At 39.5% G+C, this 25,415-nt stretch overlaps 1 protein-coding gene across 1 annotated transcript; it reads right to left on the bottom strand.

Moving 5' to 3' along the window:
• Positions 1 to 206: 206 nt before the first annotated feature.
• LOC139444128 (beta-1,4-N-acetylgalactosaminyltransferase bre-4-like) lies at positions 207 to 17,870 on the bottom strand. The gene is made up of 6 exons (XM_071225030.1): positions 17,621 to 17,870; positions 15,511 to 15,752; positions 13,990 to 14,177; positions 13,330 to 13,452; positions 11,717 to 11,809; positions 207 to 381 (listed from the first exon to the last, which is right to left on the bottom strand). Exons 1-6 carry the CDS (start codon positions 17,868 to 17,870, stop codon positions 207 to 209), a joined length of 1,071 nt encoding a protein of 356 aa, XP_071081131.1.
• Between the last annotated feature and the right edge of the window lie 7,545 nt (positions 17,871 to 25,415).

Raw genomic sequence — 25,415 nt, 5'->3', positions numbered from 1 at the left:
TTTTGTTGAATAAATATTTCTTAATAAATGAGTGAGATTTCATGTAGTGAGCGTCATCTCTGAGAGTTGACATGTATGCTGGTAATCAAGAACCTCAAAACACGAGGGTGGAATAACGGAAGTCATATTAGATCATATATATTATACTGATTAATTAGAAAAAGGTTACTGCCGAGACCATGAAGTGTTCTAACCAGTGAAACCATTCATAAATTAATGCCATAATGCTTCAGCTGAGTGAGTACTTCAGTTTGATTGACAGAAACATATATTCGGGTATATAGAGGCTTGTAGTCCACTGATATTAACCGGTAGAGTCGTCCCGTACTGTTGAGGCCGTCGGTCTCATATCGGAGGTGACTTTTTCCATACACAGCCATCCTGAAGAAAATACATAGATTGAATATCGGAGTCACTGTATTGTGTCTTAGTGGGGTATCAATGTTAAACTGCGACATGGCATCTCAGTGTTTTAGCACTATAAAATCGGCATTAGTCCGGACAAGTATAAGCAGCCACACACATGTGCATGCACGTCGCTATAAAAATGCAATAATCTTGGACGCGACGTTAAACCCCATTTCACTTCACGTCAGACATAATTTTTGTCACTGATGCGTCGAATGCGAAAATACATTTCTACCATAAAAGTTTTTCAAAGTTTTACTAAAACGGTGCATGTTGTAATCCTGGTCAAATAACTTTTGAACAAGAGTTGTATGACCCTCTTCAAAATATTCGTAGAAAGAGCATGCTCGATTGTACCTCAACAGTTGTTAAACGTAGATACAAAAGGCTGGAGCAGCTGGAATACTGCTCGACATAACGTGACGGATGACTATCGGAAAGTTGAAATGATCCCTCTTGTCAAACAGTTTTGTGGGTATTTTTGACACTCTGAACCTTTATGCATAGATCTTAATATGAAACAGATGATGCGGTTTCATTGATCTTTAATTTCTAGTTCAGTTGGGTAGACTAGTGAAATGGAATTGGCTATTTGACCACTATTGAGCGATATCAGATTCGATATATGTGAAACATCTTGGCCAAATCTCCTTGTTTTGATGTCCGAGGAGAAATACCGTTTTATATGCATAAAGCAACAGATCAGTAAGGATAAGAGCACAATTGGTGCTCATGAGCCTTTTTTGCAAAATGTATTTGGACGTGAAATCCACCATTTCACAATTTTTTTCTAAGTAAACTTCAGACACGTGCTTTCATTTTTGACATACTGTCCTCAACGTCTGAAGAACCTCTGAAATGTAACTATATCTACGGTATCCACGTTTAGTGACAAATGCCCCATGGGCCGAGGAATGAAGTTTTCCATTATGTTCGTCGTGTGAGATTGCGATATACAAAGTTGAAAATCAAATGCTTTTACATATTTGAACTTCTTTTCTGAGATTGCAAAGCTCCAAGAAAATCCTTTCTTTTTTGGAGAATCCACAAGATTTTAATTCCACTTATCTCAAATACTTTATGTGAGTATAAAGAACGGCCTTCCTTTGTTGTATTAAGGATTGTGATTAATCTCTTATTTGATTTGGTGGTACATTTTCTGGACCCAGCAATATATCTCTCTTTGTACGGATTTATATAGAGCTTTGGAATCCAGTATAAATGAGGAATGGATGTCACCGGGTTATAGAGTCAAGAAAAAAATTAATAAAAGCGACAAAACCCTTTCCACAATCATAAGAAATATTGATTGTACGATTCCGGTTTTATCATGAGTATGTGTTTATTACATGTAGTGATGCATGGTTTTGGCATATTAACGTGTGGCATTATTTGATGTAGTGATTTGCATTCACCAATCACCACTCTCTCTCTCTCTCTCTCTCTCTCTCTCTCTCTCTCTCTCTCTCTCTCTCTCTCTCTCTCTCTCTCTCTCTCTCTCACACACACACACACACACACACACACACACACACACACACACACACACACACACACACACACACTTCTGCCCAGACGTTCATTCCCCTGACACGCGTGTGTTCAGCGCGTGTGTAACCTGTGACTAGCTGTCTAGGACAACTAATAATATAGTGAAATATCAGCTACAAAGACATCGATCGAGGTAAAATCAGTGATTAATCAATCACTTTCACATCTTGTGAGATCGTTAGTGTCATTTCATGTCGGAAAATATGCCAGAAATTGGAGAACGTGTTCTCACCGACTCGGAGGACTATGTGCTGTCAGTCTTGTTACCCGGCCTGTCAGTGACAAGTTGTTCATCGTCAAAGACACCGATCAGAGAAATCTGCAGGAGTGATGATTCTAAGAAAAGAAAGGAGGAGATAGAAGAAGTAAGATTAACAACGATAGAGGTGCAAGTTCACTTAAGCAAGGCGGGATCAAACGATGGACACAACATGGCGACGGTCAAGGTACAAGAGTCAGACAGGTGAGAATGTCGATCTGGTGCATACAGACAATGTGAGTAGAGACTCAACACATACATCAAAATGCTGTTCAGTAGAATGTGAGAAAAGCGTCACAGAGGTAATGACAGCAAGTGAATATCTCACAAGACATTTTGATAAAGGATGCGATGTTAACTCTGAGCTCAAGCAAATGCAAGATGAACAAGACCAAAAACACGAAACAATGAAAAAGAGTATAGACAATATACGCAGACATAAAAGCTATGCTGCAGCTGCAAAAGAAGAAAATAGTGGGCTAAACATTCTGTTTAGAAATGTTCCAGAATCGAACAACGAGTGTGCCACCTCAAAAGTGAATGGCATCTTTAATTAAAGATGGACTAAAAGTTTGGAGACATTACAGCAGTCAATGCTGCTAGGAAATATTTGAATAACCCCCGATATCCTGGTGTAGAAATCGACAAATGCAGATCCATCGACGACAAGAAGATCATCCTGGGTGAAAAAATGTAACTAAAAGATAGCAGAAACTTTAGGGAGGTTTATATTCAAAATGATAAACCTCTACAGCAGAGAATATTGGAGAACAACATGAAGTTGCTTGTTGAAACAGTGGGTGATGGTCAGCTAAACTGTCAGGAGGCAGACTGCAGCGGGTACATCGAGGGAGTAAGGACTGGTCAAGTCCCGGGAAAGAGGCGACAGTCGTAGATCGACAGCCAACAGGTTGGCGAGAGACACGCGACACATTCAGAGTGCTTCACGTTCACGTGGTCGTGTTTACCTACACGTGTCACGTGACTGGAGCCAGCCAACCGACACAGAAGCGAGAAGTCACAGCCGGCGATCCAATCAGCGAAACTACTAGGTTCGATCTGGGTTTGGGAATACGTGTGTTTTTTCAAAAGACACTAATTCTGTTAATTATTTATTACGCTCACAGTTTTTATCCAAATCTAACCTAAACATAGTATGTGCTGTAGAGACGCATTTAATTGGTGATAATGTACTGAATGTTGATGTTTATATATGGTACGGTCACAACCGAAAAAATACATGCAAAAGCCAAATGTGGTTCAGGGGCGTTGGTTTTTTCATCAAACGTGAATTGTATGATTGTTTTAGAGTTCTTTTTTTATATTCCTCATACGAAGTTATATTGTTGATGGAGTTGACACATAAGGATAATCATGATATTGTTATTACAATTTGTGTATGTTATTTACCACCTGAATATTCATCAAGACAAATAGATGTTGTTGAGTTTTTTTATACACTTTTAATGCAGTTATTAAATATCAACGGCCAGAGATGACATATATTTGTGGAGATATTAATAATCAATGTTGAGGGCTGTTAGACTGTGTGGAAGGAGTTGATATTTTGCCTAACCTGGAAACAATTGACAGTACTGTTAATAATTGCGGCCATCTCCTAATTGACTTTTAAAATAACATTAATTATTGTGTTGTGAATGGAAGATGTGACTCAAGGGACACTTTGCTTATATAACATCTAGGGGTGCCTCTGTGGTACTACTGCATATGTCCGCATGAGAAACTGAACAAAATAATTTACTTTAATGTGTTAAAGCCAACTGAAATAGGTAACGTAGTGGCAGCCGGGGTGCGGTAGATCAAGCTGTTGTTAAAGTTGATCCTTCGGTGTTAACCTGTACTCTTAATATTAATGTGCGGGTGAAGTAACCAGAATATCGCAACTGTGTATGTGAGAGTAACATAAGTAGAGACACATCAAATATTCCACAAACTTTCATGTCATCAGAAGAATGCAGCGACACCCTTAACCACATCATAGACACCTTCCCGAGGCAAGAGAGTTAACTGACTACAAAAGTCCAGTTTCCACCCTTGTCGAACTAGGCTAGAATTCCCGGTCTCGATCCTAGCGCCACCATTGGCTATTACGAGTTATGTCCCTTCTGTGCCTCTCCTCTGGACTAATCAGATTCCACCTCTCGTTTCACTTCCATTTGCAAAATGGTGGCGACCAATCAAGACGATCTGATTGATAATCATGATCTATGTTGTGATAAATAGGGTGTTACACTGCAAAGTGCATCAAATCACGCGAGCATCTTGATACAAAACATGAAAAGATTTGGAAAATATTTGTTGACAACGAGTTGGCGGTGGGCATGCTTTGTAAATCCTGCAATCGACCAAAATTTGCACGACGATTTACGAACCGGATTTTGATTTCGTTGCGCGATTTTAATTGGACTATGCATAGACTCGTTAGTCCAGCCAAAATTCCATAAAACCAGCCTCTCTCGGCAAGAGTGGAAACTGGACTTTGATGAGTTAACTCTCTTGCCTCGGGAAGATGCATCATAGATGGACTTTGGAATTCCAAGAAGGATCAAGGCGACATTGATGCTGCCTTTAATGACTTTGATATGTATGTTAAAGAGGAAATGATGAGAGCACTACCAACTAAGCGTTTTACTAATTCACAACAGAGCAATAAGAAGCGATGCAACCGTAAACCCTGGTGGACAGAAGAGTTATCTTTCCTGTGGAACGCAATGTGTTCAGCAGAAAGGGTGTGGTGTCGGTGCAAGGGTCCTCAGAAGGCAAATCACAAAGCAGCGTATGTAAGTGCTAGAACCATTCGATAAGAAGGTGCAGCGAGTAGATGAAGTGCAGCGAGTGATATCAAGTGCGAAACGTGGTAAATCACATGGAATTGACGACATTCCATCTAGAGTTCTTAAAAATAAAAACTGTTTACGTTTTTTCCATGAATTATTTAGCACATGTTTCTGTAAGGGCGTAGTCCCTTTAATATGGTGTAAAGGCATCATCTCACCTATCCCGAAGAGTTCGACCGGAGACCCAGGTTACTCCTTGGCATAGCGCCGCATCACCCTAGCCAGCGCATGCTATAAGATATACTGCGGAGTATTGAACAATAGACTGACATCATATGTTGTGGAAACGAATGATCTCCTGCACGACAGCCAGAACGGTTTTAGACTGGGTCGATCAACTACAGAACACATATATAGACTCACCTCTATAGTCAAAACAAGGAAAAGTCAAAGAAAAACAACGTTTGCTGCTTTCATCGACTTCAGAAAAGCCTACGATTTTATAGATAGAAGCATTTTATGGGATAAGTTGTTGTCATATTTTGATGTTAATGGTTTTATGTTTTGAGCACTTTTATCCATTTACAAAAATGTTCAGTTCTGTGTGCGTGTGAATGGTTTGTGTACCTCCTGGTTTGATGTGAAATATGGTCTGAAAAGGGGTTATATGTTATCTCCAATGCTTTTTAATAGGTATGTTAATTTCCACAAAACTATCTTTTATAATGGTCAGAGTCATGACAATGGTTATTACTTCTTTCATAACCCAACATCCCTCCCACAGAAAAAACTCATCACTAATACTAAACCCCATACACTCTACCTGGCCATCTCATACACAAATTTACTCAGATGGATCACAAGACAAAAACAATAAAACAGGGCTAGGTATCCATTGAGACGATGCTTACTGCCCTACATTCAGGAAAACCACTAAAGGAAACAACTTTTTAATCATTTCAGACTCATTAGGCTCATTAAAACAAATTCAAAACAAGTATTCAAAACCCCGCCCTGACCAAATCAATAATATCATACATCTTATAGCAGAATTGAAACAAACAAATAAATCTATAAGTCTATTATGGATAATCAAACATACCTGGAAACCACATAGCAGACACAGCAGGAAAAATAGCAACCACACATCACTATTACCATCATATTATTCAAAATTCCAACTCTACGTGGCTTAAAACCTAATTTTATAAACAAGTCTATATATAAATGCCACAATTACAACATTTCGACATTTTTTAATCAAATCATATCCCGAATAATAAGTGGCAAGACAAATGTTAATTATAACTTATATAAACAAAACCGGCATGATTCTGGTAACTGTATATACACTGCAATAGCCACAAGACCTTTATCATGTTTTTAATCACTGTCCTTTATATAGCACCCTTCACTCCAAACTTTACCACTCTATCCCTTCTCACGAAATATCCAACGCGAACTGTCTTCTACGACACCCGCACGCTAAACTTTACTTAACCATACCACTAAATCAGAACGCCGTTCAACCGGCCAGCTCTTACGATCAAGGACACCAACATTCGGTCTTTACTCCACTCACACGGCTAACGCGCTACACAGACATCTCATCCCCACCCCAGCCGGTATAGACTTACGCTAGGCGCTTATTCCCTTTTTCTTCCTTCAGTAGGCCTCTATATCTAACTGCAGCCTAACTGCTTTCCTTTTATCACCGATTATGCTATACTTTTCTCCTGAAGCCAAGAGATGCAATAGCGAAGGCCAAACTAACTCTATTTCTGAGAGATGGACAGCTTCTCGAACCTATATAAACAGAGCAGCCAAAGATGTAAATGAAATTATATCATTATACGAAAATAGAAACATATCAATACAAAAACAGAAAGTATGTGAATACCAAACTCAGTAGATATGTGTATCCAACTCACACAAATGAGTCCCAAAGAGGGACAGGTCAGCCGAAATTGCTAAGGCAGAAGGCGCCCTCTTAAACACTTAAAACAACAACAACAACAACAAACATACACTTGCTTCATTTAATCTAAATCAAACACGTTGCTTAAAGTGAATGGCAATGGTAGAAATAGTGAAATTGACGATTCTTCTCACTTTAAGATAAAATATAGCCATAAGGAAGTTCGTGAGCAAAAATGAATAATTTACCACAAGTTTGTTTCGTATTTCCCTAATTGTCCTAAGAAAAATAGCTTTGTTCATGTTGGATTATTAGGAATACTGTTCATGTAAACCTCTAAAATCAAACCTTTTGCAGTCCAAAGCGGCGTTTATATTACTCAGTAGTTTTACATGGGCACACGTCCTACTTTGAACTGGCGTATGTACAGACACACTTGATATGATGTGGACTGGGAAATGGGTCCTAACTGGGTAGACCTTTGTGGACCCTCTCGTATTTGTCCATAGGCTCTAAGTGGGTCTTGAGAGGGCATGTATGTATAGCCTATATGGGACATAGATGGGTTGTGTCTGTGAATGTGTTTTTTTCCATATATGCTTATCATTTGCGACCCTTTAGTGGCATCACTATATATTCACATATACATGTATGTAAAATTTGAGGCATATATTCCATATTTCATGTTTAAACGTGCACCATCTCTATAACCCATTCTATTAATAATGCGCAGGTCTCTTTTAAATTATATATAATATGTAACTCTTTTTCGAACAAATGTTATGATAAAAATTTAAAATTTCAATACTGAGTAATATTTTCTCTTTTCTAATTAAAACGGCCTACTGACGACGGACATCTAATTTTTACCATCGGTTTGGTGAACAATATAGTTGAGTACGAACAAAATGAATAAACTTCAACATATTTTACAAATGAGATCAATGATCATGAATTCAGCATTGTAAATTGGTCAAAATAGTTTCTTATATGTAAGTAAAACACCCCGTTCTTCACTCTAATAACACAAACATACATGACAACATTTGTTTCAGTCAGTACAAAGAACAGATACATGTTTTGGTCGTAATTTGTTACTTTACCACCATCATTCATGTATATTGTGACCTTTTTGTTATTGTTTTACACTTTAAGCTAATCCATGCAACTCAGGATATGATTTGGAAATCACCTCGTAACAGTAGGTCTTAACCGTTTGAATAAAGGTTTCTCTGAAATAGTAACTATCATTTTATATAAACTCAATTCATATATACATGTATGATGTAATTATACAGTCTCAGTTCTATTGACTTTCTGTTATCAATATGTCACTGGTTTAATGGTTTGGGTGTGAGCCGCATACATAAGCTGTGTACCGATAACACTAACTTTCTGGATCTACTTGATCCAAGTTCACCGTGTCCCGCATGTAACAGCTGCATGTGACTTATTTTTTGCGAACACCTGGTGTCATCACTGCTTATGAGTCATCCAACTTGCAACATGCAACTTCTACCCTTGGAACAAAGAATGTAACAAATAAAGACAAACACAAGGTGTACACAGCAAGTCGTTCTGTATTATCAACCATAGGAAGCTAAAATACTACAATTCAATTCTATACCCTCCGACATACTGCACTACCATTCTATATTCTCCAACATACTGCAATATCATTCCTTAATTTCCAACATCAAAAGCCATGATAATACTACTGTCTATATAATATCATCAACTTACTGTTCAACTTTGAAACAGGGCTCTCTGAAATATGACAACATTATCTGCTCAAAAGGTTTATCATATACCGGGTGGGTTTCTCGGCAGGATAAAGCCAACGGATAAATACGATATCCGGTCATATGCGGATAGAGATGCAAATATCAAAGGTCAAGTAGGGACTACTTTCAGTGTCTATAAACAAAAATGGCGTCGCCCTTGTAGTTCGGCGATCGAGTCAAAATTAACCATCGGTAATCTGGAGAAACTACTGGTATAATTGCTATCATTTTCAAAAGAACAGTCTAATATACTGAAAATCAGTGTTTAACTGTGACGTAGCTAAGGCATTTTATAAGTTTGGGCAACTTTGGGGATATAAATTGCGAAACAAGTTTGCGAGAGCACCAGGCCTAGCCAAGCGGAATCAGAAGCCATATCTGTGCTTGTAGACTTCTACGGCTTGGAACCTTTTCCACAAATTACAACAGTTGGATTTGGCCAAAATATGTTCGAATTGTTACTTTGTTTTGTTTTGTCGTTGTCTATACATCAGAATGCACTTCGTAACGTTATGTCAGGACAGGTCGACTATCAACAACGTCTGACTGTGGCCGTGACGTTTCATAGCCTAGGATTTGAATAGCTTCCCTCTGATAAAGGGCAACTACTCTATCGGACAGATCACGTAATAACATAAGACGCAATAAATATTAATGCGCGCATTCCAGGAAAACTTGCAATGTTTCGATAATGTTTGCGAGAGATGGAAAGAGATTGAAGGTGAGGTGAGGTGAAATGGGGTTTAACGTCGCGTCTAAGATTATTGCACTTACATAGCGACGTGCATGCACGTGTGTGTGTGTGTGTGTGGCTGCCTGTACTAGTCCGGACTAATGACGATTTATGGTGCCAGCACACTGAGATGCCATGCCGCAGTTTAACATGAATAACCCACTCAGACATAATATACTGACTCCGAGCCGATCAGTCCTTGTTTTATCCCCTTAATGCCGAGCGCCAGACAGGGTAACAACGAGTACCATCTTTTAACGTTTTCTGGTAAGACGCGACCGGGGATCGAACCCCGTATCTTCCGCTCTCCGGGCGAACGCTCTACCCCTAGACCACGGAGGCCGTTAACAGAATTGAAGAAAGACATTATATGTTAAAGATGTTATCACGTTTGTGTGTTTGCGGATGGTAAATATCCTGTATTATGAATAAACACTTTGTATTTAGCTCGCCAAGGCTTGCTAAATACAATGTTTATTCCTAATACAGGATGTTTACATTCTCCAAACACACTCGCATGATAATCTCTATATATTGATATTGCATAATCAGCAAGATATTGGCATCAAATACATGAACACGAGTTGATAAAAGAGGAAAAACTCCGAGGCTTGCGAGGCGTGACGGACGGATTGCACACGGGTTGCTTCACGCGTGTAAGGGGGATGAACTTCCAGGCAGTGGTATATATATGTATACTGAACCGCAAAAGAAACGTCTCCATGGAAAGATATATGAGAAACCTTATTTGTCCAAACACTGTAAACATACAAAACCTATCATCAAGGTCGAAATTAAAGTGTCAAACGTACTTAAAGTGAAACACAACACTTGTCACTGAGAAAAAGGCATGACAAGTCAGCATCTCGTGTGTCCGCCATGTGCATTGATGACTGCCGTGCAACGTCGATACATGGAATGGATGAGGCGGTTGATGAAGGCCATGGGCACTTGAGCCCACACTCTGAGGAACGCATGTCGCAGTTCGCATGTCGCATGTCGTTTTTTTAATCTCGCCCCACAGATGCTCAGTGGGATTTAAATCGGGACTGAGGGCAGTCCACTGCATGGTTCTGATGCCATTCTGCTGGAGGGAGTCTCTTGTTGCTCTCTCAGTTTGGGCACGGGCGTTATCATGCTGAAACTCGTGGTTGCGGCGACGTGCCAAATTAGGTATGGCGTGTAGTCTCAAGACTTGATCAATGTACCGAGCTGCTGTGACACCATTGCCTCTCCCTGGACCAATGTTCTGGAAGGCCACGGGGCCGACCCGCTGTGCAAGACCAATTCCACCCCACGCCATGATGCTCGGACCACCCCACGAGTCTCTCTCAACAACACAAGCATCCGAATAACGTTTCCCACGGCGTCGCCAGACTCTCTGCCATCTGCTGTTGAGATACAGTAAGGGCTCTCGTCTGAGAAGAAGACTTTTCTCAACTGCTGGTGGCGTCAATACTGGTGCTGTGTTGCCCACTGAAGACGGTCAGGGCGATGACGTGGTGTCAGAATGGATCCTCAGTGTGGCCTGTGACGGTGGAGGTGTCTGCTCGTCAATCGTCGACGCACGGTGTCCGCACCAATGTGTCGCTGGTGTGTCCCCATGGTCTGTCGAGTAGTTTCCGCGGCAGTAATAAAGTGATCTTGAAGATGCTGTCGCACAGTCAGACGAACCTGACGTCGGGTGGTGACCCTTGGTCTTCCACTACGTGATCGGTCATCTGTAGCGCTGGTGGTATGGTACCGTTGTTGGAGCCTGTATATGGTCCTTACTTGCCGGGCGGTTTGTCCAGCTTGCAATCGTCCAAAGGCTTGGTGTCGCTGATTTCTTGTCAATCTTGGCATGTGGTGGCAATTCAATAAGGAATGAATGTTACCCGATCTGGGTGGATTTTTATAGGGCCAGAAATTTCGGAACGCATGTGCGCTGCCGTGATGCGTTTGGGCGATCGGTTTTATTGTCATCTGCTTTGCTTTTTATCATCAAATTTCATTTTTTCCGGAGAGGAAATGTTAAACCTTATAAACTTTGACAAAAAATACCCAGAAATTTAAATGACTTTTCATGCAATGTTACTTGGGGTGACGTTTCTTTGGCGGTTATATATATATATATATATATATATATACACACACACACACACACACACACACACACACACACACACACACACACACATACATTTGCGTGTCTGTTCATTGTTACATGCTGATTGTATTGCACCATATAAATGTTCTGAAGGTGGGGAGCACAATTCTACTTACTCTTCCTTTGTATGGTGCGGGTCGTTCTTATGCGTCATAGCAGTGTAACGAGGATATCTGCTGAATTCATATGGCAGTTTTTTCTTCAGCAATCTGAAAATGATTGTATAACGATATGAAATAAGTATGTAAGTGGTATGATTATGATTTACTTACTGAATTTGCCCTTTGTGAACGACTGGGCCGATAACTGGTGCCATTAGCACCTGTCGCGTTTGACGTCACTGATATAATTGCAAGATATGTAAAATTATTAACTTCCATGAACAATGCAAACTGATACTTACACAAAGCACCATGTGTTGAATGCATTCTATATGAGCTAGATGTATGTGGTAAAATACCTCGTAACGTTTCGTTCTATCCTTGTTATACTATTTCTATGACACTGCATGGTACTCATCCTCTTCCAGCAATGATACCGTCACAGTACGAGTGGACATTACGGTACTATGGGGAGTCTGTCTTTGCTTATATGTATGGGTCTACCTACGTCATCTTACCGACATTACTGTTACAATTGAACTGTGGTTATTTCAGTTATTGAGTTTGATATCTAATCGGGTGATCCATATTCGAAATGTATATACATATATGTATGTTCTTTTAATTCATTTAGGCTTCAGCAACCACGCACAAACCTGTCACCTTGGCATAAAAGAACACTGGTTACAGATGTTACACACGTGTACCTACATGTATGTCATGTCAAATCCATCTGTTGCACGTGGCGCATCTACTTGGGAATATGTCAATATTATCAGGTTTCGAGTTGAAAAGACACACGTTATTACACAAGAGAAAGGAAACGTCCTACCTATTCATATTTTCTCTCTAATCAAAGTCTTAAAACCATCGAGTCAATTCTATATTGTTTACATTAAACTCATCGAAATTGTTTGTCAACTGATCGAAAGATGCAACCACGATCAGATTACCGCTATTGACGCCATGAAACGAACCTTAGTTGTCAGAGAATGGATCTATATATCATAAATATCATACATTGACTCGTAACGAGTCATATTTGTTGTAGTTTGACTATCATACGTCAACATATTCGCGATCGAAATTGCAAGACCGTCTGATCTTCAACGGTGACACGTCAAAGTGCTACAGACATATAATTAAAGCTTCAAATGAAATCACAATATAATGGAATATGTTATTCCTGGTAAAATATTAATTACAAATACTTTGTCAATCATTGTATCATTCTTTTAAGTTATATTATTGGATTTATTTAGATTGGGACAAAATGTGTGCAGAGCTGATTGATATTTTTCAGGCTTAGTTTCAGAGGCAAATACACACAGTGATGGTAATCTCTGCATGTAAAACAATGTCTAGAATAACCAGAGCTACAACTGAAATGATCAATTAATAAGTCAATTGATGTTTTATGGCAAACGATATTACCCGACCTACATTCCAAAGAAGGGGTACATAGGTGGTGATGTTGAAATTAAATTGTGGTATGTCTGTCAACGTAAACATGATGGCTCAGGTAATATAAGTACAGTTAGAGCCATACAGATCCCTAACTGCAAGTACTATGCTCCATTTTTATCAAATTATGCGTGAACTGCCAGTCACTGTTTGAAAAGCCTTACCTGTGAAACAGGTCATCATCTTCACCTCCCCACATGAAGAACAAGTTAGAGTAACCATTGATGGTGGAGAAAAATGTCTCGTTGAGGGTGATCACTCCACCAAAGTGATACTTGTAAAATATCCTGGAAATAAGTGTGTGAGTTATGTTTAACGCAGCTATTATTTCAGTTGTATGACAGTTTGTCAGCATATTGTTGGATCGAGTGATATTACTTAGACACCTTAAATTGGATTCAAACATTATACCCATGTGGGGAATCGAACACATCGGTCTTAGTCTACCCCAACACATCAAGTAAGATACAAGAACATTTCTCTTTATGAACATTTGACATGTCCTTCCCGGTCAGGCACAAACTATATAGCTCCCGTCACATACTGAAATGAAAGTTTTAATTAAATGCACCAGACACACAAATTATTCACTTAAAGTCGACGAACGCATTATTACTATCAGCTCTCATCTTGGTGCGTTATCAGATAATGGGATTAATGCTATTAATAAACCTTAAATAGGAATTCGATAAATATGTGCAATCCATCCCTCAGAAAACTGGAATTGGAACACCTTTGTTTACTCCTACCCTGAAAACCATGCACCACCAGAACTATTTTGAATTTAACAATCTGTAGAGAGGATGGCAAAGGGTTGAGTCTACCTGTATTTCAGTATGTCGAGTTCTCGAGAGTGATGTAAAGCCCTCGCACCACACCAGTAGGTATTCCTCTCACTCTCAGGCACCAAATCGACATCTTGGAAGGTGAAACAGTCAAAATGACAACGAGCTTTGGCTTCAACGTAACCAATGTTTTTAATCAATCCTCTGTTAAACGGTGTACCATTTTCCTTAAAATGAAATATATATTTATCATATAATGGGTAGGTTTCTCGGCAGGATAAAGCCAACAGATAGAAACGATATCCGTTGGGGTCATAGGCGGTTTGAGATGCAAATATCAAAGGTCAAGTAGTGACTACTTTCAGTGTTTCAGTCGTCCTTGTCATTCGGCAATTAGAATTAACCATCGGGAATCTGGAGAAACTACTGGGATAATTGCTATCATTATCAAAAGAACAGTCTAATATACTCAAAATCCTTGTCTAACTGTGACGTAGCTAAGGCATTTTACAAGTTTGGCCAACTTTGGAGATATAAATTTCGAAACAAGTTTGAGAGGGCACCAGGCCTAGCCATGCGGGATCAGTAGCCATATCTGTGCTTGTAGACCTCTGCGGCTTGGAACCTGTCCACAAATTAAATAGTTGGATTTGGCCAAAATATGTTCGAATTGCTACCTTTTTCGTTTTGTCGCTGTGTGTACATCTGACTGTACTTTTTAACGTTATGATAGGATAGGCCGACTGTCAACAACGTCTGACCGAAGCCGTGACGTCTCATAGACAAGGGTTAGAGTAGCTTCCCTTTGACAAAGGGCAGTTACTTTATCAGACAGGGCCAAGGCTCGCTTAATACAATCCATATTCCTAATAAAGGATATTTAGTATCTCCAAACACACTCGCGTGATATTCTATATATTCTTTGTTTTCTTGTTTTTTCAATCAAGTGAATGACATGAGCGTCAATTTAATTTACACAATTGTTATACCATGACATGCATCAACCCGATAAGTTGCGAGGGTTGCTGAAGTACATTTCTAACCGGGATCTTCACGCTATTGGTAATTTAGTATGATTCGTCTGTTCCTTTTCATTGAAAGTCAGTCTTGAATGTGCAAGGTGTATATTCAGTATGAATGTATTTCCTTCTTCACCAGGATACTTCACAACCTCACACATTGACAACAAAAAGATCAGGGTCATCCAGCCCAATCCCCCACCACACTTGTAATCTCATAATGTTAAAAAAAACCGGAAAAGTGAGACGAGTGAGTGAGTGAGTAGGATTAACCATGCATTTGAACATTATTTCAGTTGTATGACAGTGTGTTCGCTAGCTGTTATTAGAAGCCCAACGTGACCAAGGTGGATATTCAGAACATTTGTTGAACCCACGGGTATCGTCAGAGAAATATGTGGACCATACAAATGGGGTCACTATATGGCTGAAATACTGCCAATGAGACTTTAAATGTCAACTCACACACTTCCGCAATTGTGTTGTCCACACAACGGTGAGACTGTCTACTACTAAGCTGTGAGGTGTACTGTCAACACACCTGCTCCACTACAAAGATGGCATATTCCGCCTGTTGTTTCTGCAGCACTCTGTGGAGATTGTTGAGGAGGATCTTCAGGTTCACCTCTCTGTCTCTGTAGGGAATTATTATGGCAAGTCGCTGTGGTGAGGCACATCCAAGCGGTTGGTGGTATCCCCCGGGGAGAAGTGTCTTGGACGCATTCAAGGTCGCCTCAAGTTCAAGCCATGGTAGCGATTTTTTTAGTATTCGTCGTTTCTCACCTGAAGAATAGCACCGATACAATTACTGATATACATATATGCCTAGGAAATGATCATTTTCAAAGATGTCTTATTACACACATATATTTATGGACGCATGCAAGGTCGTCTCGGGGTCACGGGCGGCCCAGCCGTCTAAAATGCAATCGTTTATTTGAAAATATAGAGACATAAGTGCGCGAATGTATATTTAACATTTCTATCATGCTATTCATGGAGTGGCAGCACCGAGAAAATAAATTTAAACACGTACATGTAGGACCGAAAATACATTTTGAAAACGTAAATCAGCTGTATTCTTTATTACTTTGTGACTTCATGACACTGTCATTCAGATCGAGCTTTGCTATATTATGTTAAGCAGCAGTGGGAATCAAAAGCCTCGCTTCGTGAAAACACATCTACTTTCAGATCAATGCAAACTGTTTGAAAGACATCTTAAACATCAAGAACAATATCATCAGTTTTTTTGAGAAGCGCCTCTATAAAATTTAGATGTGATGTTCTTTCAATTCTGGGTCAAAACTGGTCCCTGTGCAATTTCAAATGCCGACTATACATGGTTCGTGCACATGGCGACATGATCGTGGACGTGGAAACACTGTTGTCATGTGATCATCCGTCATCAACCTGATCCATTCGAATTGGCGTTCCAGAAACGGCACATAAGATATTGCCTGAACATACGAAAAAAACAACCTCGACAAAACATCTTCCTTAATCATAAGACATTTCTGCCAAAAGCAGAGTCCATTGTGCGATTCAGACTATATCATATACATGTATTTCTGAAATCACTATCAATTAGCGATAATACCAATGTTCGCAAAAAGGTGAGCGTATCCTGCCTCACAAGAAATTATCTTAATCTCGATAAATTGTTTGTGTGTTGCCTAACGCCGCACTCAGCAATAGTCCAGCTAACTCGATATATAGGCCAGGCGAATGCGACAAAACATAATTGGTGATGTAGAACTAAACACACATGAAAGGGTAAAAAGAAAAGGTTCAATGTCCATATATTCCTGCGAAACACTTTTATGGACCACCAAAGCCTTTCTCCTCAGATATTATATCATGTGACACACCTCAAACCTCTGTCATGTTCATAAGGTATGGTGTGTATTATTATTCCAATAACACGGATAAACATTTTTACCGATAGGCACATATCGGTGAATGTAAACGGCGACCATGCTTGTCGTAACTTAGGGGATCAGATGGTCAGGATCGATGTATGTCATCGTATATAAGTTGCGTGGATCGATGCTCATGAAGTCAATCACCGGGTTGTTTGGTCCAGACTCGATTATATACAGACCCCCGTCATTTTGCTGGAATATTGCTGAGTGCATTAATGTGAATTAATAATATAGCGCAGTCAGTTAACTCACAGTGGCATCTAAACATACTGGTAATCGAATTCGGGCCTGCCAAAAGAGGATTTTAAAGATCCAACGTGTGATGAAAAGGGTAGTCCTTTAGGCTTTAAGACATATGGGGTCTAAAAAGAACTTAGCTGTGAAAAGGGTTCAAAATCCTACTTCACAGTTATTTCACGCAACACTTTTGCGAGGTAAAATATGACGATTACAGCTTTTTTCTTACTTGAACATTTTAACTGCTCCCGAAAACAAGTAATTGATAGCAAGAGCAACACCCAGTGCGGTCGGAGCATAATGATAAAGAGTCAGCAAGGCTATGAATTGTAACCACCCGATTCTGATATCGGCTCTTACAAGCAAGGGGTACCGATTACGACAGGGTTCCCGACAGGGTGTTGGGCATCGTAATATGTAATTTTTAGTTTGATAAATAACATTGCACCTCGGAAAAGGAATTAAGAAAGAAACAAAAAGCCAACTCACTGAGGTTGTTCTGCTGACATGGAACAAGACTTGGTGAATGTACAGGGAAAACACATGACTGCCCAGTTTCTCTTCTCAGTTCTTTCGGTGAAACATTTTCTTCCTTTACAGCAAGGTTGAAGAGTGCTTGTTTGTGTTTCCATATTTTGTGATTGACAATTGGATAAGACGTCAAACATACATATAACAGTCCGCTCGCGAAAGTCACCTCTAAGATCAAGAGACATACGATATGTCTGTTCAGTGACATATTAATAATCTTCTTTGGCGAGTAAGTTCAACCCGACCAACTTGTTTAAAGGTATGCTCAAACTGCGTGAGAACAGATGTTGTTTACAATTGATCCATTTCTATCGATTGTCTGTTATTAGACCCATTGTTGCAGGCATTCTCTTGACACAGTGATGCTCGTCAGTATCGATGTGCCGAGTAAGCTTATGGTATGGAGCTATAAGCCAACGTCAATCGCCTGTTTTCGAATGCTTCTAGGAAGCGGGTGAAGGAATAAACCTGAAACTGCACAACTGCACAATGTTCAACACTACCGTGAACTCAGATATGTTCAGGGGACTTAATCCACATTCGTATTGATTTTTGGTGTCTATTGGGTAGGGTTTCATGTCTTGCACTAACCACAAGGTCTCGGAAACAGTAGCTGTGGTAAATGTGTGGCAATACAATCGAAATAAAATGTCACAATTTTAATCCAGCCATATGAATACCTTATCTTGTGCATTGTGACGTAAACGGCAACTAAAGACACCATTACGAACATATTGTGCCGAAAAGTTAACATTATTTGGTATCTTTATCGCACACGTCAGAATGAATGAAGACCTGACACTTACGACCTGTATAAACGACGGGACCAGTACATATCTTTCCAATACAATGCTTTAATGTAAACATAAACGTGAACAATGGAATATATAACCGATAATTGTGAAACGTTTATAAAAAGTATTATAGCTAAAATGGATAGCATTATCATAAAAATGCCCGCATGTTCAAAATCTGCGGGCCAATGTAACTTGATAACAGTCCGCTTTCCGCTTACGACGGGCTGCTGCCTATTCTATTGCTATGTGACGTCATTGACGTCACGTTTTTTGTTTGTAACGTCATCATTTATTATGTTCTATAATGTTGCTATTTGTAAATCGGTTACCTCCGTTGTAAGCTATTTTGCTCTATAATTTTTATTAATAAAGTCACGTTAAAGTCATGAACGTGTGGTTTTTTAAATTAATGTCTTGGCACATCACAATTAATTATATAAAAAGACAAAACAGTGTCGAATGACGAATTTCTGTACCAGAATTGTCATGTGAAATATGTGAGGTGGGTGCTGGAAAATCCAAAATAGCTGTTAGGCTGTTAAAATATTAGGTCAGTAACAACCAGTACCAGGGGTTAGTAATTCTATTCAATTCTGGTCAATCTCACTTTGAGGCATAATAATGCATCATATTGCTTGACTATTGCATATCATGCCCGTTGTTAGGTGACGTCATATTGATGTTCAATAGTGACGTCATCTGGTTTTCATATTTATAAAAGTGGGTAAGTGACATTCGTTGTGTGTTTATTAAATAAATGTTTCAAAAATGATATTGTTGTTTATTTTTATTTGATAACAGATTCTATCCATTTTAGCTATAATAACGGTAAGGGGCAGTCGGGTAGTCTAGTGGTGAAAGCGTTCGCTCGTCACGCCGAAGACCCGTGTTTGATTCCCGAAATGGATACAATGTGATCTTTTTTTAATATTGCTAAAAGCGGCGTAAAACCACACTCGCACACTCACTATTATAACGATAACGTTATTTTTTCAGGGCATTGCTAGTATCATTTGCAGACGCACACGGTCTTTTCAGCATATTAATGTAAAACCTCGGGCTTCTGCAAATGATAATGCTCTGAAAAATAGCGTTACCATTATACTAGTGAGTTAAGGAAAAAATGGTGCAAATGATTATGTATAAAATAAAGAAGAGCAGTTTTGCACGAGCGTTTAGGACAACGATGTTGCAAATAGTGATGCCACTAACAAAATTGGATCTTCTTAAGGTTATTACATTTATACAATGGCGTGACCTGTATTGAGATGACCTCAGATCTTTGTGTAGCGGCAGCGAGTGAGATCTGCTTATGATGAGATTTGTAATGTACTGAATGGCATTCCATACCAAACCCTTTCGCGAGTCAACAGCAACAGTCAACTGTCGTAACAATTGCTATATATCAAATTTACAAAGTTTTCGGGGGGATATTTCTTAGGGAAATGAAATCAATGATTAGTCTGAAATGAACCGTCACATAATCTATTTGATAATATCTTCAAATCTAAACATATTAATATTTTAAATACTTGATTCTCTGAAAAGTGTTGGTTTTCATTTTGTTTTGATAAATACATCAGCCTGCAAGAGTCGAGGATTATAGAGAGGTACTTATTTCATCTGACATGTTTTAACTTGGGAGCCCTTGGTATTAATGCCCTTTATGTAACCATCGCAAAGAAAATATTTAAGGCAAATGTCTCAGCAAAACTGACAAACATTTAATCAGGAATATTAATATCCGTAACACAATTTGGTTGTAAATACGTTTAGATTATGAACATGTTTGGGTTTTAAACAATTCCAAACATGTTTAGGATATAGACATATGTAGTGATCAGAACAAGCTTTATTTATCGGATAAGGAATAAACACGTATCTTACAACATTGTGACCTATTAAAAGTCTTCTGGTGAAATTGCATAAAGTATCTACGGGCCAAGTCAGACCAAACACTTCTGTAGAGTGTGGAGAGGAAAAACGGCTTCACTTTAACGGACCAGCGATGTACTGTGACACTATAAAGTGGTATTTAGGTCGATATGATACCATCCTATAGACGCAAACACATTTGATTATGCATGTTTGAGGTTTTAGATGATTTTGAGAGCCCGGGCCAAGTAAACACATGTGACAGATTTTCTTGAGAAAATGCAGTAAAAGTGCTTCACTTTAACGGACCAATTTTCTTCACTACGATGTACTGTGATATTATAATGTGGTGTTTAGGTATATATAATACCATCATATAGATGTAAACACATTTGATGATACATCTGTGAATTTAAAGTTGATTTTGACAGCCCGGGCCATGTGGGACCAAACACAAGCCAAACACTTTTGATAGAGACTATGTTGAGAATGAAGAGGGGAAAGGGCTTCACTTTGAGCAACGTGCTTGCTTTAAATAGCACGATCTGTGACACTATGAAGTGGTGTTTAGGTAGATATAAAACTAGTCTATAGATGTAAACACATTTGATGATACACCTGTGAGGTTTTAGATGATTTTAATCCAAAACACCCAGTCTCCATTTCTGGACCCCCTGAACTCTATCATATTGTGAATAAGGAGGGAACATTTGATATCGGATTACATCGCATTAAGAAGTGGCTTGCTTCCCAGGATGCCTATTCGATTCTTAGGCCTTTGAGGTATAAGTTCAAGCGGAACAGAGTGGTGGCTACATTCTCGGTGGCCGGGGATATAGTTTGTTATTTGTTTGTTGTTTAACGCCGCACTCCGCAATATTCCACCTATCTGACGGCGGTCTGTATATAATCGAGTCTGGACAAGACAATCCAGTGATTGATATCATCAGCACTGATCCACGCGATTGGGATCGATGACATGCATCAACCAAGTCAGCCAGCCTGACCACCCGATCCCGTGAGTCGCCTCTCACGACAAGCATAGTCTTCGACCCCACAATCATAGGATTCTGGCGTGCCCAAGGGACGCAACTCTGCACAATGAATTGTGGCGCATTAGAAGACGGGGGCACCCGTGCCCCCTCCATAATACGAAGGGTTGCAGAAATGTTTTAAGCCTATATGTGCGTTGATGGAGTTGGTTGCTCATTATTTTTCAACATAATGCCTTCCAAGGTCCACATACTTCTGCCAAAAGTTGATACCATGCCTAAAGTCAACTTTAAAGTTGGGAGATATTTAATGACCACGTGGTAGCCAATTTTATTCACTTTCGTCAACAGATAATACCTAGTCACGTTGATGCCAGCAGAAATATGCTGCCTGGTTGTCTGTTTGGTTCAAATATAACATGTAAGCATGGATACAGTGCACTTAAGACATGAAAACTGTGAAGGATGTACTCACATCATGTCACATTATAGCTTTACTCAGAATCTTTACGACACCCCTCGCAACATGCTGCGTTGCCGACACAACCTTAAGGAAAAACTTAATTCCTTGATCAATTTACAAAACGTGATGACCATAGATATAGTAACATATCTTCTGAAGTTCAGGTCAACTTGTCAAAAATGAAAGCAAATGTCATATAAAGTTTACTGAGAAATCAATATGTGAAATGCTGGACTTCCTCATTGCCAAGACATTTAGGCAAGAAGTAGGCATCCCCATGGGTACCAAATGCGCCCCTCTTCTTGCTGATCTGTTTCTTTATGCATATGAATCAAAATGTCTGCTCGGATTGGCAAAGTTAATTTGGCCAAGACGTTTCACTTAGGCTTCAGGTATATATCGATGATCTGATATCGTTCAATAACCATCAAATAGACAATTCCCTTCCACTCATTTACCCACCTGAACTAGAAATGAAGGAAACCAGTGAGACCGCTTCATCTGTTTCATATTTAGAACTATACGGAAAGATTCAGAGTGACAAAACACTACCAAGATTTCAGTGAGCATCACCTCTTGCTCAGACGTTGTTCGATCAGGGTTACAACATTCAAGGCCTCAGTAAAGCTTACATAACGTTTCACTATAGACTAATGGAGGACATTTCCACATTTGACGCATCAGTGACAAAAATGATGTTTGATGCAATTTTCTTTTTTGACTTGTACCAGATGTTCCCATGTTTTTTAGGTGTACTATTGACTTTGCATGTCTTTGTGACTGGTACCACCGGAAGGGCAGGATACGCTCATCTTTTCGCGAACACCTCGTATCATCACTATTTGATATTCTGCAATGACAACCGTTTAATAGAAGACATACGGTAGTTTGATATGATGTTCTAGGTCATAACCCTGACTGCTTCGATGATGAGTTTACAAGACTTTACGAAGGCATTTCTTTTGCATACAAATGAAATGTATATGAAACTGTTAGGGCCATGTTTGATGGCGAACAGACTCGATCGGAACAGGCAATTTCTTCTTTGAAACAACCAACAATGAAAGTAAAACATAACCTTATCAAATATGTGTTTGAAAACAATATATTCATGACAACATATTGTTTACAAAACTTTTTGTGATCGATATCCATTGCCTCTCCGTAAACAACCAACGCAAGGATTTGGAAGGACGGGATTTAAAAGTCCATCAGAAAAACACTCCTCCCTTCGAAAGGCTGCGAGGGCGGTCGGGTAGCCTAGTGGTTAAAGCGTTCGCTCGTCACGCCGAAGACCCTGGTTCGATTCCCGACATGGGTACAATGTGTGAAGCCCATTTCTGGTGTCCCCTGCCATGATATTGCTGGAATATTGCTAAAAGCGGCGTAAAACAATTCTCACTCCCTGACTCACTCGAAAGGCTACGAAAACAATATCCTGACATCACTGATGGCACAGCACAGAAGCTTCATCATTACAACTTATCGAACTTGATTTCAGAACACGCACAATTAAGCAACTCATACGTGAATCACTGTTCACTGGCCACAACTGTCACGTTGTCTTTCACATGCTGGCGTCGAATCCGTGAAATCTTGAAATTAACAGGTCAAATCAGGTGTCAAAATAGCCGACTCGTCTGCAGCCTAAGAAAGGACTGCTCAAGTTCCATTGGCAATCACGTTTTACCATCAGGCTCATTTCAAGTAAATCTACAGGTTACTGTTGACCCACATCATAGATCGGGAATGCTATCTCGCTTTGTGTAACTTGCACCGAGAATGTTAACAACAACATTGGCAGCCATTGGCTCACAGCTCACCGTGATGTAGGTCATGTTCTGCCACATCCACATCCATGGCATAATTTTGATTTTTTTTAAAGATTTTTATTTACTGGGGGTAATTGCTAAATAACTGATAAGACTTACACATGTAAACAAATAGAAGGATGCTAATTCATTTTGATTTTGTTGGTGTAGCATTTTTAAAACTATTTCTACAACATGTCAACCCTAACATGGGAAATTGCACATTCAATTTCAAAGAAATTACTCGTCGGGCGGAGTTCCAAGAAAAGACTGGTACAACAGTACAACAGTGTACAGCATGTTGAGATTTAAACATATCTTTGGACTAAGCTTAGAGTGTCATTTGTCACTTCTTTTGGAAAAACTGTGTTTTGAACGCTCATCTTGAACTTGTCAAGAATATTGGTATTTTCATGTTGAACTTGAGTAACATTTGTTACATACATAAATACCCGTGACCCCTTTTGGGATGTTCTAAGACAGCAGACCTTTGTTATTTCTGGTCTGTTATGCTGTTTTGTTAGGCGTTGCAAGAGAGCACCGGTTTCAAAGCGCTGTTGCCGTCATGGTGGAATGGAAATAATCTAAATTTAATGTAGTCCCACTGTAGAGTAGAGACCTCTTATTTATACATTTGAAACCTCGCGCTAAAGCCCTCGGTTTCAAATTAAAATAAGAGGTACAACGCCTCGCTGTCAACCATGTCACCAAGCAAAGCCACTCGATCCATTGAAATACCAATAAATAATGTGTGAAACCTTCCATGTAAATGTCTTAGTATAGGATAGCGTCATGCATTATATTGACAAATAACTTGTCATATTTAATCAGGTGTGTTTTTAAGTGTCTACCATAAATGTTCTGAAATGACTTGACCAGGCCTTTGGTGGTTAAACCTTGGTTGAAAAGAGAAGTTGTGAGTATCATGTGTCTTTCCATGTACATGCATTTAAGTGTCTAGTGGACTGGGAAATGAAGACGCTAGAAGCTAAAACTGATGGTATACTGCTCCATATAAAGGCGAAGTTCAAGAAATGTACATTTTGCTACCGATAAACAACATAATTGGGTTTTTTCTATTGGTTACAATACGGAAAAGAGTCGACAGTGACAAACAGTGACAAATGACAAATGGATAATAAAAATACAAGTTTTCCTTAAGATTTGGTTGGTTGGTTGGTTGGTTGGTTGTTTTACGCCGCACTCAGGAATATTCTAGCTATATGACGGCGGTCTGTATATAATCGAGTCTGGACAAGACAATCCAGTGATTGACATCATGAGCATCGATCCACGCAATTGGGATCGATGACATGCATCAACCAAGTCAGCCAGCCTGACCACCCGATCCCGTTGGTCGCCTTTTACGACAAGCGTAGTCACTTTTTACGGCAAGCATGGGTTGCTGAAGATCTATTCTACCCCGGATCTTCACGGGTCTTAAGATTTGGTGCTACATCTGGATCTAGCAATTTATCTCTTTCTAACATCCTTTAACATTTGTTTGGTATGAGACAGCCAGGAGATCGAACCACCGACCTTCCGCTCTCAGGGCACACGTACGATATCCATCAGACCATGACACGGGTAGGTACTGTGTGAGTGTCTTTTTCTGTAATCATCATATTTTCTGATAGTCTATCCTATTTACAGGCAATCAAACACCGAAAAGTGAATCATTCTTAGCTGAAATTTTAAGGTGTCATCTCAATTTATCCTTAGCTGAAAAAGATATCATTTTTTGTTGGCTGGCATCAGTGGCAACTGTAAGCAGATACTTCGGCTAAAGCCGCCCTTAATAAACAAACTTCAAAC

This window comes from Haliotis cracherodii, unplaced genomic scaffold (assembly GCF_022045235.1).
Source record: "Haliotis cracherodii isolate W230 unplaced genomic scaffold, xgHalCrac1.p SCAF_5, whole genome shotgun sequence".
NCBI classification, from domain to species: domain Eukaryota; kingdom Metazoa; phylum Mollusca; class Gastropoda; order Lepetellida; family Haliotidae; genus Haliotis; species Haliotis cracherodii.
This window is presented reverse-complemented; position numbering and strand designations above follow the sequence as displayed.